The 17,536-nt window shown below is 48.9% G+C and overlaps 1 protein-coding gene across 1 annotated transcript in view; it reads left to right on the forward strand.

The window, feature by feature from the left end:
- The window catches only part of Ncmap (non-compact myelin associated protein), a 28,297-nt gene extending 15,849 nt beyond the window's left edge, over positions 1-12,448 (forward strand). Inside the window, exons 2-5 of the mRNA XM_032888205.1 lie at positions 2,945-3,128; positions 6,332-6,417; positions 9,955-10,039; positions 10,978-12,448. Coding sequence (XP_032744096.1) covers positions 6,342-6,417; positions 9,955-10,039; positions 10,978-11,119 — 303 coding nt within the window. The 5' untranslated portion in view covers positions 2,945-3,128; positions 6,332-6,341 and the 3' untranslated portion in view covers positions 11,120-12,448. The remainder of the gene's footprint in view (positions 1-2,944; positions 3,129-6,331; positions 6,418-9,954; positions 10,040-10,977) is intronic.
- Positions 12,449-17,536: the final 5,088 nt, after the last annotated feature.

The following is a 17,536-nucleotide window of genomic DNA, read 5'->3' on the forward strand; positions in this document are numbered from 1 at the left end:
TCCCAGGGATCGAACTTGGGTCATTACACTTGTACTCCAAGCACTTTTACCTCCTGAGTTATCCTTTCTGCATCTTGCTTTCAGTAAGTGACTAGAAATTCTCAGTGCTTTATGGGAACAGTGTGGTCACGGCAGGGCATCTGACACGGGGCGGGGTTCTGTGCAGGCCTGGACGTGACTGATCACCAGATAGTTATTTTATGCCTCTCTTTGCTGTTGTTGCACTCTCTGCTCTACACCTCCTCTCTGTGTGCATGCATCCCAGGGCTCTCTTGGTCCTCAGTTTCCCTGATTGTAGAGGAGAAGGCAGTGGACTCCAGTGTTCAGACTAGCAGCTGCCTCCTAGGGTTCTCACAGAGGATACAGAGGACAGAGGATGAGGAGGGGGGGTGAGGGGTGTATCCCTTGGCCTTGACGGGGAGCTTGGTTTCCAGTGTAGCACATCTACTGAACCCCAGCAGATCAGTCACCTGTCTGTCCAGAGAGTGAAGAGTGTACTGGTTTCATTGCGTTCTTGGCTAGCAGAATTCTTTCTCCCTACCCCACTTAGGTGACATCTCAACCCAGGTAGGTGACCTTGTCTCCTGATTCTCCTGCCTATAGCTCTGTCTGAGAGTGCTAGGTCACACATATGCCACTATATCCAGCGCATGAGCCACACCCTAGCCAGTTATTTGTTTGCTTGTTTTTTTTTTTAAAAAGATTTATTCATTTATTATATATAAGTACACTGTAGCTGTCTTCAGACACACCAGAAGAGGGCACTGGATCTCCTTACAGATGGTTTGTGAGCCACCATGTGGTTGCTGGGATTTGAACTCAGGACCTCTGGAAGAGCAGTCAGTGCTCTTAACCGCTGAGCCATCTCTCCAGCCCCTGTTTGCTTGTTTTTTTGAGACACAGCCTTCTGCACTCCAGGCTGACCTCCAACTCATGATCCTCCCAAGGGCTGGGGTACCTGGGTGTGTGTCACCACATCCAGCTACATTTCTAATCGAATCCCCACAAGACCAACGGAAAAGCTCTACTGAAACAGGTCCAAAAAGGAATTGTGAAGGACATTGGGTGAGGAGGCCAGGTTGTAATGACAGAATTCAGGCAGAGATCAGGGATATAAAAAAAAAAAAAAAAGTCATTCTGAGCCTAGCATGAGGGCACAGGTCTTTAATCCCAGCACTTGGATGTCTGGGAATTTGAGGCCAGTCTGGTCTATGTAAAAAGTTCAAGAGTAGTCACAGATTCACAAGTCTGTGTTCCCCAAAAGAAAAAAAAAAATCCATTATATGTATCACAGGCTCCCTCTAGCCCACTTTAAGAACTGCTGAAATGGAAGATATTTAACCCACAGAAGAAAACTTTCAGAGACCACAGAATTGCTTTTCCAGGGCAGAAAAATTCTTGGGTTCGGCAGGCCAATTACTGACCTACAGCTAACTGCTATCGCCACCTACTGGACACAGGTAGAATTGCCACCCCGCTACCCGCTGACCTAGTATCCATGAGGTTTCACACAAAGCAGAGCTCCTGAACCCGACAGGGTTGGTATGCGGAAAAGATGACAGAAGGGAGTAGGGTCAGCGGATGAAAACGACCAAGTGCTGACGTGAGGGTCATTGTCTGCAGCTCCAATGAGCTCCAGTATTTCAGAAAATCGAGACTTTCTTTAATCTCGTTTAAGTTTTTATTTATTTATTTTGTGTGTATGCATGTGTAGAGCTTAAAGTACAACTTGTACAAGTCCCCTCTCCTTATAAATCATGTGGGTCCTGGGGATTGGACTAGGATCATCAGGTTTGGCAGCAAACGCCCCGATTTTCTTTTTTTAATTTCGAGACAAGGGTCTCATGTAGCCCAGACTCAGACTCCATGGGCAGCCAGTGATGACCTTTAATTTCTGACCCTTCCAGGTTTCAGGTGTGCACACTGTTTATGCAGTGTTGAGGACTGAGCCTGACGCTGCTTCATACATTTAGGCAAGAGTGTTACCTACCAGGCTCTGTCCCACCCATGGAAGGTGAATGGCTTCCATGGTTTACTGCAACTCTGGGTTGTGGTTGGTTATTTGTGAGTTTGTCTGCTGGGGATTTGGTTTTCTTGTCTTATCCAGGGAGGAGCCTGGACAGAGGGCAAGAGCGGAGAGGTTGCATTTGAGATGCTGGGGGGACAGCATTTAACCTCTTAACATGTCTTACACTTGACCCCAGGGGTAATCAAAGGGGGATGAGTCAGTAAGTAAAGGGTCATGACCTCCCACTTCCCAGCCCAGCCCCCACACAAAACCAGTTAAGAGGCAGTTAACAACCCGGCCCTTGTGGAGACTAGTGAGAATTAAGTCAGGCTGAAGGTGGATCCTGAGTGTGGTCAAGGGCGGGCAGAGCAGGAGCTGGGGTCAAAGGCCAGGGTAAGCCCTGTGGCTCCGTGAGCAGAACCTGGAAACTTCCTTAGCCCTGGTGGGTTTCCGTCGATCTCAATGCTCACGAAGACCATCTCTTCTGTGTGTGTTCTCTGGGAAGCAATCTGAGGGGGATCCATGGAGACCAGCTGTGCCTTCCCAGAGCCCAGACAGTACAGCTTTTTGCTAACAGCTACACTAGGTGAGGCTCCTGTCCACTCAGCCTCTGGTGCCTCCTCTGTACAATGGGCACAGTGGCTGCATATTCCTCTCCAGAATGAAGATGAGGGTGGGATGGGATCCTGCAGTGAAGCCCAAGAGTCATGCTCATTACTGTAGTTGTGAAATTAGCCTTGGTCTGCAAAAGCCAGCCTTGCCCTCCCTAGAGTATCCCCAACGTCCCACAGCCATGGGCACGCCCAGTAACTCAGTCCCCCCTGTCTTGGGTCTGGCTTCATTAACTACAGTTGCTGGGGCCCCCACACATGAAAACACCCACATCCTTGGCCACTGATGTTCACCGCCCTCCTCCCACCTTCTCTGATGTGGCAGGAACAGAGATGCCATTGAGAGCTCTCACTGCCGGGATGAGGCAAGATCGGCTCTGGGATCACTCACTGTTCTTCCTGAAGGAGGAGTGACTGGCCAGCGGCACCTGAACCCGGCGCCCCGGAGGTGAACCCAGACAGACCTGAGGAGGAGCCTGTGTCCTGTGCCCTTGGGAGGCTTCTCACTGGTTAGTGCGTGCGTGTGTGTGTGTGTGTGTGTGTGTGTGTGTGTGTGTGTGTGTGTGTGTGTGTGCATGCACGTGTATTTGTGCCTGTGTTTGTGTGTGTGTGTGTGTATTCATGCTTGGATGTAACGATGTGAATAGGTATGAGGGTATATGTATGTATATGTGTTTATATGTTCATAAGTACATGTGTGTATTTGTGTGAATAGGAGAGTGGGTGGGAGTGGGTATGAGGTGTATGCATGTGTGTATATGTTTATATGCACATATCTACACATGTGTGTATTTGTGTGACTAGTGGCGTGGGTGGGAGTGGGTATGTGTATGCATGTGTGTGTATGTGTGCGTCTGTGTGTTATTACAGTGACCGGTCATCTCAGGGTAGAATGCGGGTGCTGCAGTTGGCACGGTGATGTCCACATAGCAACTCCATAGCTTTCAGGCTAACTGAGCACAATGGTGAACTTTGCAGTGCTGAGCCTCAGGTCCTGATTGGAAGCCATGGGGGAGGAAGCCCTGTGTCCTGTGGCGTCTTGTATAGGAAGCTGTGGAGCTAGACAGAAGGTGTGGGCAAATGCATCTGAGTGCCTCTGCCGGGCTGTGGAGGCCAAGGCAGGGATCCTTCCTCAAGAACAGAGCAGGGGGGTTGGGGATTTAGCTCAGTGGTAGAGCGCTTGCCTAGCAACCGCAAGGCCCTGGGTTCGGTCCCCAGCTCCAAAGAAAGAACAGAGCAGGGAGCCTTCCATCCTGAATTCTCATCCTTAGGCTGTTTGTTAGTTAATTTGTTTGTTTTGAGATATAGTATCTCACTTATCCTGGGCTAGCCTCAACTCTTGTTTGTAGCTGAGGATAACCTTGAAATCCTGACCCTCTGGCCTGCTCCAGTGGCTGGGATTACAGATGTTACCACCATGACCAGGTCACTGAACTCCTAATAACACTTTCCAGACTTGAGATGTCACTCAGTAAGCAGAGTTCTTGTCTAGCAAGCGTGAAGCCCTGGGTTCAACACACACACCTAGAATCCCAGCGCTGGAGACCTGGAGGCCAGAGGGTCAGTTCAGGTTCATCAGTGGCTATATAGTGGGTTCGAAGCCAACCTCCAATCCATGCCGTCTCAAAAAAAAAAAAAAAAAAAAAAGTAGTGTTGTGTGTTGTGTTCACAGTTTGCTCTTAACCCTCGGCTCCCTTGGGGCCAGGCCCTTCATTCTGCAGCCAAGCAGAAGCCGGGAGGAATTCTGGGCCTCACTACAGTCTTCCCATCGGCAAGGGGAGATGATGCCTTATCTGGGGCAGGCAGACAGAGTTGACAAAGAACCAGACATGGCTGTTACTTCAAGGGGTGACAAGGAATGTGCAAAGCCAAGACAAGGACACTAGCTGTGCTTTCTGGTTCACAGTGGCTGTGGGAAGAGAGAGAGAGAGAGAGAGAGAGAGAGAGAGAGAGAGAGAGAGAGAGAGAGCAGTTTTGCTGACTTTGTCTGGGTGGGAGTCTTCAGGGAAGGGTGGCTGGCTTGAGGCTGTATTCTTCCTGCTGGGGAGGAGCATGTGGCTGGCCCCAGCCAGTCTAAGGCAATCAGGTGACCAGAGCCAAGGACAGAAGACAGGTGAGCAAGGGGAGGGCTGTAGAGTCCTGGAGGTTTTCTGGAGGGGAAGCCGAGCTGTGGGAAGTTCTGAAAAATCACAAGAGCCAGTGTGGGAGACGGGACCCTGGACTTGCTGAGACAGCAAAGGCAGAGTCTATCCTAGGTGAACAGGACCAGGCCACTGAGAGCCTTCCTGTGGAAGTAGCCACCAGAACCTCCAACTGTGAAGAGGGCCTCCCTCATGTCTCAGGCACGTCCCTGTTGCCATTATAGCTGGGGGAGGGGTGTCAGAAGCTCTTGGGGAGGCTTATTGCAAAGCAGTGTTTCTCAACCTGTGGGTCTCGACCCTTTGCATGGGAGTCATCTATGAGATACCCCGCATGTCGGCTATTTACATCACGGTTCGTCATCGTCACCAAATTACGGTGCTGAAGTAGCAGTGAAGATAACTTTATGCCTGGGGATCACCACAGCATGAGGAACTGTGTTACAGTGTCACAGTGTTAGGAAGGTTGAGAGCCACTGCTCTAGAGAGTAGAGCTGAGGCCTGAGGTAGCCAGAAGAGAAATGTGAGAAGAGGGCAGGTTCCTTGTCTCACCAAATCCAGTGGAGCTGCTATGTATATGTCTGTCTGTCTGTCTGTCTGTCTATCTGTCTATATCTATATCCCTGGATCTATGACTAGAGATATATGGGGGTAGAACCCAGGGCTTTGCATACAAATAGCATGCTAGGTCCTCAGGCTCTAAAATACTGAAGTGAAACTTTACTTATTTCCCTTCTTTTCCTGAGCCCTGCAGTTCAAAACAACCATTTATAACACCGCTCTGCTTCTGAGGCATTCTCTGTCGATCCTGGTATTCCCTCCCGGTGGTGAGACAGCTAACCATACACCTCCCATCCCACCCCGACCTGACTGGGTTGAGTTTGTCTTCCCAGCGGTGACCTAGGAGGAGTGTGATGAATTCACGCTGCTTTGAAAATCAAGTTCTGGGCTGGAGAGATGGCTCAGTGGTTAGGAGCACTGACTGCTCTTCCAGAGGTCCTGAGTTCTGGTCCCAGATTCCAGGGGACGCTCACAGCCATCTGTAAATTCAGTCCCAAAGGTCTTATGCCTCCTTCTGACTTCCACCACAGCAGACACACACATACATACATACATGCAGGTGAAAGGACTCATTTCCAAAGAATGAATAAATAAATAAATTAAGTAAGTAAGTAATTAAGTCTAAATAAATAAAAAAATATTTTCAAAAGAAAAACCAAGTTCCAAGTTCCTTGCTGAGCACGGTGGTGCACATCTGTGATCCCAGCACTAGGGAGGTGGAATTCAAGGTCATCCTCAGCCATATATGGAGTGAGGCGCCTGCCTAGGCTGCATGAGACCCTGTCAGAAGAGATGGAAGGAAGGGAGGGGGGGAGGGAGGGCAGCTCCTTATAATTCTGAGGCACTGTTTTCACTCGCATAGGTTTTAGGAATGGGCCTCATTTCTACTTGCTGTCAAAAGAAACTGTGTGTTTGAGAATTCTAGAGTCATCCAGGCAACGAGCAAAAGATGCTTGGTACAGACACGGTAAGACTAAGCCACGGTTTAAGCAAAAGTTCTCCTTTGCTCTCAGCAGGGTCGAGATGACCACAGCCACCACTCTGGGGGACGCCGTCTTCTCGCTGAACATGACCAGGGGAGAAGACATCCTGTATAAAAGTAAGCTGGACTTGGGGGAAGGTCGCCAGGGCCAGTTTTGGGGTCAGCTTCCTGGTCCCATCACTTGACAACCCTGTGCATGGCTTCTTGGCTACTTCGTCCTGGGCCTCAGTTCCCTCCCTGCAGGAGTTGTTGTGAGCGTGTAAGCGAGCCCTGGGGAGGGCCTGGTCCCTGTGGAAACGCTCGCTAAGCGCACCATGTGCCCTGGCAAGTACCTCCACGATGTCTTCAACAAATCCTAGAGTCTGGGGAGGGATGGAAGTTTGAATCTTTCAAGATATTGAAATAGGTCTCCTTGAAGAGTTAACTGCCTGCTAAGTCGTGCACACCTCTAATTCCAACACTGGGGAGGCAGAGGCAGGGGGATCTCTGTGAGTTCAAAGGCCAGACAGGGCTACACAGAGAAAGATCCTGCCTTGAAGATAACAACAGCATTAAAGATAAAATGCTCATATACCTTTTTGTTTTGTTTTGTTTTGTTTTGAGAGTTTCTCTGTGTAGAAACTGTTATTCTGGATCTAATTCTGAAGACTGGTTTGGCCTCACAGAGATCTGCTTGCCTCTGCCTCCAGAGTGCGGGGATTAAAGGAGTGCACCACCACCATCCAGCTTACAAACTATTTTTTTTTAAAGATTTATTTTATTTATATGAGTACACTGTATCTGTCTTCAGACACACCAGAAGAGGGCATCAGATCCCATTACAGATGGTTGTGAGCCACCATGTGGTTGCTGGGAATTGAACTCAGGACCTCTGGAAGAGCAGTCAGGGCTCTTAACCGCTGAGCCATCTCTCCAGCCCCCTACAAACTATTTTTAAAAGGCAAACATCCCTCCTATTTCTTTTTTTTTTTTTTTTTTTTTTTTTGGAGCTGAGGACCGAACCCAGGGCCTTGCGCTTTCTAGGCAAGCGCTCTACCACTGAGCTAAATCCCCAACCCTCCCTCCTACTTCTTAAGGGGCAAATGATCGAATGTGGGACTGAGTTAGTTCTGGGAAGTGTTTATTGAAGACCAGGGGTTCGTGGGATAAGAAAAGCTGACAGCAGCTCTTCAGAAAATCAGTCAGTTGGGCCCAGAATGTAGCTCAGTTGGTAAAGGGCTTGCCTAGCAGGCATGAAGGCCTGGGTTCGATACCCAGCACTGGAGATGTGGCAGCAGGAAGATTGGGAGTTCAAGGTTCTCTTCAACTACATAATAGGTTTGAGATGACTTGAACTATATGAGACCCTGCATATTAATTTATGTCTCTGTTGCTGTGAGGATCACCATGACTAAAATCTACGTGGGGAGAAAAGCGTTTATTTTAGCTTACAGCTCACAGTCTATCATGGGAACCTGAGGTAAGCAGAGACCATGGAGGAGTGCTGCTTTCTGGCCTGCTCCCATGGCTTGCTCAGCCCGATTTCTGATACAGCCCAGGATTTCTCACATCAATCATTATTCGGGAAAATGGCCGTGCAGGCACAGGTCCACAGGCCAATCAGATGGAGGTAACTCCCACAGGATAACTTTTCTCAAAGTGCACTCAAAGTGACATCGGAAAACAAGGAATACCAACGACTCCAAGGTCCTGTTCCCCAAAGGTGCCCCCGCCCTGGCCATAGACTGATTAGTTATATATGATTTTGGCTTCGTTTCATATGCATGAGCGTTTGCTCACATCTAAGTGCATAGTGTGTATAGTGTCTTTGGAGGCCAGAAGAGGGCGTCAGATACCCAGGAACTAGAGTCACAGAGGGTATGGATGCTGGGAATGGAACCTGGGCCCTCTGCAAGAGCAGCCTGTGCTTTTAGCCACTGAGCCATCTCTCCAGCCCCGATTGATGGTTTTAAAGATTTGTTTTTTTTTTTTTTTTTTTTTTTTTTTTTGGAGCTGGGGACCAAACCCAGGGCCTTGTGCTTGCTAGGCAAGCACTCTACCACTGAGCTAAATCCCCAACCCCTAAAGATTTGTTCTTATTTTATGTGTATGGGTGTTTTGCCTACATAAGTGTGCACCAGGAGTGTATAGTACCCAAAAATGCCAGAGAAGGGCGTCAGGCCCTACAGATATTGGAGTCACAGAAGGGTGTAAGAGATTGTGTGGGTTCTGGGAACTGAACTTGGGTCCTGTGTAGGAACAACCAATGCTCTTAACTGCTAAGCCTTCTCTCTCCAACCCCTATTCCTAAAACCTTAACAGACTGTGGTACGCTCACCCATGGCTGCATCAAGGTGAACCATATGAACATGTGTAGATGACCAGTGAACATCCTCTCCCATGTTTCACTTATTTTTGTGTTTTCAAAATCATCTGAAAAAAATCACATTAATCGCACATTATCAAAAAGGAGGGGAGGAAGTTTTACTGACCTGTTCTGCACACATTTAGAGCTGAGGAGATGGGCAGACACCATGGCACAGACCGCAGATCCCTGCCCTTCAGAGACAGAGGAGGAGAATCAGGAGTTCAGTGCAATCACTGGCCAAGGTCATTCTGGGATACGTGAGACTCAGTTTCTTATTGATGTAACAAAATGCCTGAAAAAAAAATCAACTTAAAGATTTGTGCGGGCTCAGGTCTCAGTCCCCGCTCCTCCTCAGCTGTGGGCCTGAGCTGAGATGGCGTTGGGCCGAGAGGGTATGGTGAGCTGCCCACTCAGGATGCCGGGAGGCAGAGATTGGAAGAGACGTGGTAAGATGACCTTCAAGGGCCTCTAGTGCCCCTTCCTCCCCCTAGCCCCTCCCCCATACGGTTTCCGTCACCTCGAAATGGCGCCATCAAACTATAAATTCAATGGCTAAATCTAATTAAAGTCAGTGATTAATAATACAGTCCAATAGCTGGGGAGCAGATCATTACTGTGGGTTTTAGTATGAGAATTAGGCCGACATTTGTACCCAAACTATGCATGACAATGACGCATTGGGGCTACTCCCAATTTGCATATCAGCTCATGTCTTTACCATCTCTGTTCTCTCCTATTTTGAATTCATTTACCTTTTTGGTGTGTATGCGCGTGCATACATGCATGCGTGTGTGTGCGCAAGCGTGTGCATACCCTCACTTATGGTTGCATTTGCTCATAAGTGTGCACAAGTGTGCCTGACACACATGTGGAGGTCAGAGGATGCCCTCAGTATCAGTCCTGCCCTTCTGACTTTTTTTAAAAAAGATTTATTTATTCTATATAAGTTCACTGTAGCTGTCTTCAGACACACCAGAAGAGGGCATCAGGTCCCATTACAGATGGTTGTGAGCCACCATGTGGTTTCTGGGATTTGAACTCATGACCTCTGGAAGAGCAGTCAGTGCTCTTAACTGCTGAGCCACCTCTCCAGCCCAGTCCTGGCCTTCTACTTTGCTTCCACAGAACCTCTTTGTTATTTTCCCCACCATACCCCAACAAAAAGCAGGCTAGAGGGCCTCCAAATTTCTGGGGTGCTTCTGCCTCTGCCTGCCATGCCCACAGGAGCCCTGGGGTCACCACAAAGCTCCCGTGGTTTCCGGGGACTCCTGTGTGTCTGCCAAGGGCTTCTCCCACGTTCTCTGCAGGTTCCGGAGCCATCGTGGCTGCCATCGTGGTGGTTGTCGTCATCATTGTCACCTTGGTGCTGATCTTGCTGAAGATGTACAACAGGTATATGGGATGCTCAGAACCGTTTGGTTCCCCTCCCCCATACACAGACAGCTTACCCATTTCACGTGCGGAGTGTTAGCTCACCCGCCATGCGTGTCTCTGCCCTCCTGACCTCTTTGTCAGAGCTGAGGTTCAAACCCAATCCACGTGGTTTGGAAGAAAACATTCCCCCCCACAGCATGTAATAGTAACAGGGGTGGGGATGTGGTTTGATGGGTGGAGCGTTTGTCTAGCTTATGCGAAGGCCTGGGTTTGATTCCCAGCACTGTATACATCAAGTGTGGGGGCACTCAGGAGATAAAGGCAGGAGCACCGGAAGGATGAATTTGAGGCCAGCCTGGGCTACTTAAGACCCTGTTTCAAAACCAACAACAATAGTAGCATTTAATGTTATTTTTAAAGCCTTTGGAGTGTTACCATGGGAAACTATTGGAAACAAGGAAGCATTGAACTCCAGCGTCTCCTAAGGAGTTAGGATCTATCAGTGGATGGAATATCACGTCAGAACTCATCATTGTTAACTACTGAATTTTATGGAATATAGAACCATAGACTATACAGTTTCTAGGTTGCTTGAGACAGTGTCTTCCTATGTAGCTCAGGCTGGCCTCAAAATCTTGATGTTCCTGCCTCAGCCTTGAAAGCCCTGGAATTGTAGACGGTTTAAGTCAGTTCTCTTCTCAATTACATAAGACGCTCTTAACTATTCCTAGCAAAACACTCAGCATGTGGAATCGTGCCGCAAACCTTGAATGGCTTCCTTTAGCCTGGACTGCGGCCATTCCATTCATCGTCAGTTTAGCAGTTTAGTTTAAACAGACAGAGAGCCACAGTGAGCCCGGCTGAGGCTGAAGGTCCTTCCCAATTGTAACCATGGCGATTGGACAATGTGACCTCATGCTGAGCCATCCTCACAGAGCCTATCTCATTCCTTACAGGAGAATGAGGACCAGGCGGGAGCTGGAGCCCAAGAGCCCAAAGCCACCTGTCCCTCCTGCCCTGGACCCAAACAGCAATGGCAGCCAGCAGCCTGCCGCTGTGACCTCCGACCCTGCCGATGTCCCTGTGGAGACTCGGTGACCCTGCCTTGGTGTCATCCCTGCCTGTGCAAAGAGCTCGTAGGACCTGAAAGTCCACTCCGCTGGCAGCTTCACCGAGTTCTTTCTGGTTGGGTAAACTGAGGCACCTTCCGTACAGCCCCTGCAGCTTGAAGCCTTCCTCACCTACGTTGTGCTCTGGCCATCCCAGCTTTGTCCGTGTTCCTGCTGCCACTCAACCAAAGCTCTAAGGACATTCTTTTGTTATCTGATGAGAAGCACTGTGCTGGGGAGACTGGTATGAGTCTGGTTCTTGCCTCACAAGTGCTACAGCTTGACAGACAGACAGACAGACAGACAGACACCTGAGTCTTCTGGTCAGGGTCAGGGGTGTTAATGAGAGAATGTCACCCAAGGAGCCCCTGGGAGCATCTCAGCTTAAGGGCATGTCCACAACTTCCTCAATCCCATAGCCAGGTGCAGGGAAACTAACTTGGGCTAACCAACCACAAAACCAACTTGGTAACATCTAACTGTCCCAGTACTAGATGGCTGGTCAGCGTTCTCCCCCTTGAACAAAGGGTACAAGAGGCTGGACTTGGTGGCACATGCCTGCCCTCACAGTGCTCAGTGAAAGCAGGAACGCTGTGATTACAAGACCATCTTTGACCGCATTGCAGAGATGTTTCTTTAAAAAAAAAAATACAGAATAAACAGTATTCTTCAAAACTTTACTTCGTTAGTAGTTAGAAAGAAGAGGTGCCCCGAGGAGCAGAGGCTAGCTCAAGGATGAGAGGCAGAGGCTAGCTCAAGGATGAGAAGCAGAGGCTAGCTCAAGGATGAGAGGTAGAGACTAGCTCAAGGATGAGGAGCAGAGGCTAGCTCAAGGATGAGAGGTAGAGACTAGCTCAAGGATGAGGAGCAGAGGCTAGCTCAAGGATGAGGAGCAGAGGCTAGCTCAAGGATGAGGAGCAGAGGCTAGCTCAAGGATGAGGAGCAGAGGCTAGCTCAAGGATGAGGAGCAGAGGCTAGCTCAAGGATGAGGAGCAGAGGCTAGCTCAAGGATGAGGAGCAGAGGCTAGCTCAAGGATGAGGAGCAGAGGCTAGCTCAAGGATGAGAGGCAGAGGCTAGCTCAAGGATGAGGAGCAGAGGCTAGCTCAAGGATGAGGAGCAGAGGCTAGCTGTAGGATAGGAATTGCTCCATTGCCCATGGGCCTGGGCTATGGTAACTGCTCAGGACCCTTTCTGCTGCCCCAGGTGGACTACCCTGACCCCTCATTTTCTGGCTCCCTTTTATTTGGATGCTAAGCTTCCCTGGCAGTCCTCTTGCCTCTGGGGACAAGTATTTGGAACCCATTAAATCTTGTATTTCCTGCATGCCTCCTTGTCACCTTGCAGAGACGGTCAAAGCGCAACTCAGTCAACTGATTCTCTGCGACAGCTGACCCCTGATCCTGGGCCAGAAGACAATCCACAAACAAGGACAAACATTTTAGGATTAAGATTTACATCCGCTCTCCTTCCTGACTGACCTTGAAAAAACGATTAGGGGAGGGGGCTCAGGAGATGACTTAGCAGTCACATGCAGCCCAGCCTGACAACCTGGGTTCGATCCTTAGCCACACAGTGAAAGGACAGAGCAGGCTCCAGGAAGTTATTCTTGCGTGGGGCCCTAGGGAGATGGCTCAGTGGCTAAGGGTGCTTGCCGCACAAACAAAAGGACTGAGTTCAAAGCCTGAGAGCTGCATGAAGTAAGACTCAGTTGCAGCCCCAGCAGTGGGAGGAGGTAGACGCCGAAGAATCAAGGCGTGTGGCTGACTGACAGCCCGGCTTCAGCGCCGTAAGAAAGTGTAAGACAGAGAACAGGAGAGCAGGCCACTGGACATCCTCGCCTGGCCTTTGGGGATGCGCATAAGGGAGCACAGGCTACACACATGCACGGCACACAGGCACACACAACTTCTTTGTGTGTTCTGGGGAAACAGCAGGGTCTTACTATGTAGCCCTAACTGGCCGGAAACTATGTAGACGAGGCTGACTTTGACTCAACAGAGATCCTCTTGCCTCTTATCTCCTGACTGCTGGGGTTAAAGGTGTGCACCACCACGCACACACAGCTAAAGTATTTAAGGGTCTGGTGGCTCCCACTTGGAATCCCAGCACTTAGAGGTAGACAGAGGATCAAGAGTTTATGGTCATCCTTGGCTACACAGAAAACTCAGGATCACCCAGGGCTACATGAAAGCCTCTCTCAACAAACAAACAGAACAAACAGAAGAAGGCTCCTTTGAGTAGCTGTGAAAAATACTAAGAAATTCTCATCATTCCTCGGCCATCTTTCCCTTCTGTGTTAGATACCCATCACCCTCCAGGGATTGGGATGGCATCTACTAAGTTATCTCCGAGTTTCATTCTCTCCATGAGTCTGGGAGGCCATCTTTCCTCCCACTCTCAGATGAGAAGTTCCAATTCACAAAGGATAGGAGCCGGCAAGGCAGGACTCACGTGCCTGGTGAGGTAGGGACAGGGCTCAGAGGAGGGTGGGTCCCAGCTCGGCAGGGACTTCTCAGTGTGTCTTCTTTCCGCCCTTCCCAAAAGATGTCAGCTCCTCTGGGAATGGATGCAGAGCAAAGCGTTCTTGTCCCTGTCCTGTATAGAGACAGCAATCTGGCTTCCTAGCTGGCCTCCTGTTGACTCTCATGACCATAGCAAGATGGCGTTCTCTTCCTCACCTGCACTCCAAGTGTCTCGCTTCACTTGCTTCCTGCATAGGCCCTGGAGAAGCCCTAATATATAATGCTTCCCTGAACACTTTCTGCTTTAAAAAGCAAAACAAAAACAAATAAATAAAGCCCTTGTACCACTGGAGACACGGATCCTCAAGGCCCCTCCCTCCATTCTAAGTACTGGGGAAAAAAATCAGCCCAAACGTTCCAGCCTTAAAACGCACCTCTCCTGCCACAGAAGGTCTTCTCCTGCTGATTGGTGCTTGGGAATAAGAAGGGGAGAGGCGGGCAGGACAGTCAGGGTGGGAGCAAGTGAGATGACTTTGTCATTCTGCTTCTCGGTAATGAGGATAACCTAGTAAGGCTCCCACTGTGGCTCTGTACAAGTTGAGGGGCTCCGCAGTACAGGGTACAGGACCCCCAGTTTCACCAGGGGATGGCACAGCCCTGTTTATTTCCCTCTCGCACCTGGGCAGGTTCTCCTTCAAGTGGCCATGGAACTCAATGAACGATATCAAATGCATACGTTTTGAAACAAAAAGGTTTAACTCCGGTATGTCTTATTCATTCCAATTGCATGTGGTGTTAACAGACATGCTCATAAGGGAGCACATGCTACACACATGCAAGGCACACAGACACACACAACTTTTTTCTTGTGTTTTGGGGAAACAACAGGGTCTTACTATGTAGCCCTAACTGGCCGGAAACTATGTAGACTACGCTGACTTTAATCCCAGCAGAGGCAGGCAGATCTCTGTGAGCGCAAGGCCAGGGCTACATAGAGACATCCTGTCCCAAACAAACAAACAAACAAACAGGATGGAGAGATGCCTGGGTGCTTAAGAACACTGGCTGCGGGTTTGGGATTTAGCTCAGTGGTAGAGCGCTTGCCTAGCAAGCACAAGGCCCTGGGTTGGTCCCCAGCTCCGAAAAAAAAAAGAAAAAAAAAAAAAAAAAAAAAAAAAAAAAGAACACTGGCTGCTCTTCCAGAGGACCCGGGTGTAATTCCCAGCACCCACATGGCAGCTCACGACTGTCTGTAACTCCAGTTTCAGGGGATCTAACACCCTTACAGACATGCAGTCAGAACACCAATGCACATAAAGTTTAATAAACCTTTAAAAAAAGCAAGCAAGCAAACAAAAACCAAATGCCTTTGCAAAGAACTCTTTGCAAGCTGAGCCTGGTGTCCTGTGCTTACAGTCCCAAAATTAAAGGTCTGATACAGAAAGATTGCAAGTTGAAGGCTTGCCTAGGCTACATACTGAGCCGCTGCTAGTCATTTCTATGGGTTAGGAAACTTGCTGAGTTATTCAAATATGACGATATGAATTTTTGTAGCCTGAGGCTAAACACCAAAGGCTCTGAGGTGTCAAGGACCTGAAACCACTGGGGTTGTAGGAGATTAAACCTCAAATTACCAGCAGTGATATTTACCATGAACTATGTTCCCACCACGTGCCAGACACACCACTGGCCACATGTACCCAACAGTCCCTCTGATCCTCTTCAGTCCCCATCTGAACCAGACACGCAGTGCGCACCTGCAGTCCTAGCACTCAGGAAGCAGAGGCAGGAGGATTACAGGCTGTTGGCTGGGGATAGGCGTGCTCGCCTAGCGTGCAGGAAACCCAGGGTTCCATCCCCAGCACCACATAGAACCTGTGTGGCGGTCCAATATGGAATCCCAACATTTTGAAGTGGTGGCAGGTGGATTAGAAGTTCAAGGTCATCTTCAACTAGCAAGTTTGAGGTGAGCCTAAAATACACAAGTCTCTGAGGCTGGGGAAATGGCCCAGTGGTTAAGAGGACTAGCTGCTCTTCCAGAGGACCCAGGTTCAATTCCCCGCAACCACAGAACAGGAAATCCAACACCCACAACTCCAGTTGCAGGGAATCCAACATCCTAACCCAGACATACATGCAGGCAAAACACCAATGCACATAAAGTAAAAGTAAAAGATTCATAAGACTGTGTCCGTGATAACAGAGTAAATAATTCTGGTTTCTCTGTACACAGCACAGCACAGGCTGTTTTGAGGATCTCGAGTTTTTAGTCATCTGATGTGTGTGTAATGAGCTCGCACTGTGGCTTTGACCCATATTCCCTGATAATGGGGCCTCCCCCATTTGTTTGGCGGCCACTCTGAGTATCATTCTTGTAAAATTCCCTTTCAGTCTTGCAATCCACTCTTTTATTTGGTGCTTCCTCTTTCTGTATTGATTTGAAGACTCTGACAGACACAAACCATAAGTCATTTGCTATCCTGTGTCTTGCTTTTAAAAAGAAAAGATAGAGACTCTAAATGCAATCAAGCTGACTTAGAAGACTTCGGGTCTCTGTGGCCTGCAGAGGTCACCTGCAGAGAAAAACCATACGCTAAACTGACCATCCCCGAGCTGGGAATGGTGGAAACAACTGCCATCCCAGAGCTCTGGAATCAGGGAGAAAAACTGCCACATGCTGAGGCCACCCTGGGGTACAAGGAAGACACTGTTTCAGATAAAATCATCCTCACCATCACCATCATCTCCATTAGCCAATGACAGAAAATCTCTTATATATTGAAAGGTAAAAGTTTTAAAGTTGCCCCCCCTAGACACAAAGTTTAGAGCAGAAAAAAACAAAAAAAAAACCAAAAAAACAAAAAAACAAAAAAACAGGTTAGGCCCCAGAATTCTATGTTCCAAGAAGCTTCTCCTAGGGCTATAAAATGGATAATTACATTGGCCAGCTCAACAGCTTTCTCCCAGAAACTAGCTGATCATAAATCTTAGAGAACAATCTTGAGAAGCAGGAAACAACTTCTCCTAGGAACTAGCGGACCATGAAGTTAAACAATCTGAGAAGTAGGAGACAGCTTCTCCTAGGAAACAATCTTGGGGGACAGAGAGTTCTTCCTTGTGATTTTTCACTGTTATTCTACACACTTTCCAATGACGCCATCCCTGCCCCCTCGGGTTGTGGTTTCTCCCTTTAAATACCTCTTCTCCCAGCCTCTCGGGGTCGAACTCCACTGCCCCTGTGTGGGATACGAGTCTCGACCCCAGTGCACTGGTTGCTATCGATAAACCTCATGTGATTACAACAAGGATGGTCTTGTGTGAGTTCTTGGGGGGGTCGCGTCATCCCGAGACTTGAGTGAGGGTCTCCCCACTCCGGGGGTCTTTCAATCTGTTGATCCTGGAAACAAAAGGTCTGATGTGAGAATTGTTACAAAAGTCAAGACTGAACCACAGTCCAGCTATGGTTTTTTTCTGTTTCCTTTCTTTTTTCTTTTTTTCTTTTTTTCGGAGCTGGGGACTGAACCCAGGGCCTTGCACTTGCTAGGCAAGCGCTCTACCACTGAGCTAAATCCCCAACCCCCTTCTGTTTCCTTTCTTCTTCCATGTCTATACATATACCTGTGTGTGTACCTGCATGTGTACAAGCCTGTGCACCCACCGAGATAGTCATGGTTCTGACATGGGCCACTGACATTCTCCGTCCTCTCTGAGGCAGGATCTCACTGTCTGGAGCCCATCTTTCTGTTGGCCCGGCTGGTGGCCCGCAGGCTCCAGAGAGTCTCTTGTCTCCATCCTCCCCCAGTGCTGAGGTTCCAAGGGCGAGCCACAGCGCCCAGCCTTTAACACGGATGCTGCGCATCTGAGCACAGGCTCCCTTTATCCACTGAGCCCTCTCCCCAGACCCTTTCTTCTTTTCCTTTAAGGTTTAACACAATGAGGCTGA

Source organism: Rattus rattus, chromosome 1, assembly GCF_011064425.1.
Source record: "Rattus rattus isolate New Zealand chromosome 1, Rrattus_CSIRO_v1, whole genome shotgun sequence".
NCBI lineage: Eukaryota > Metazoa > Chordata > Mammalia > Rodentia > Muridae > Rattus > Rattus rattus.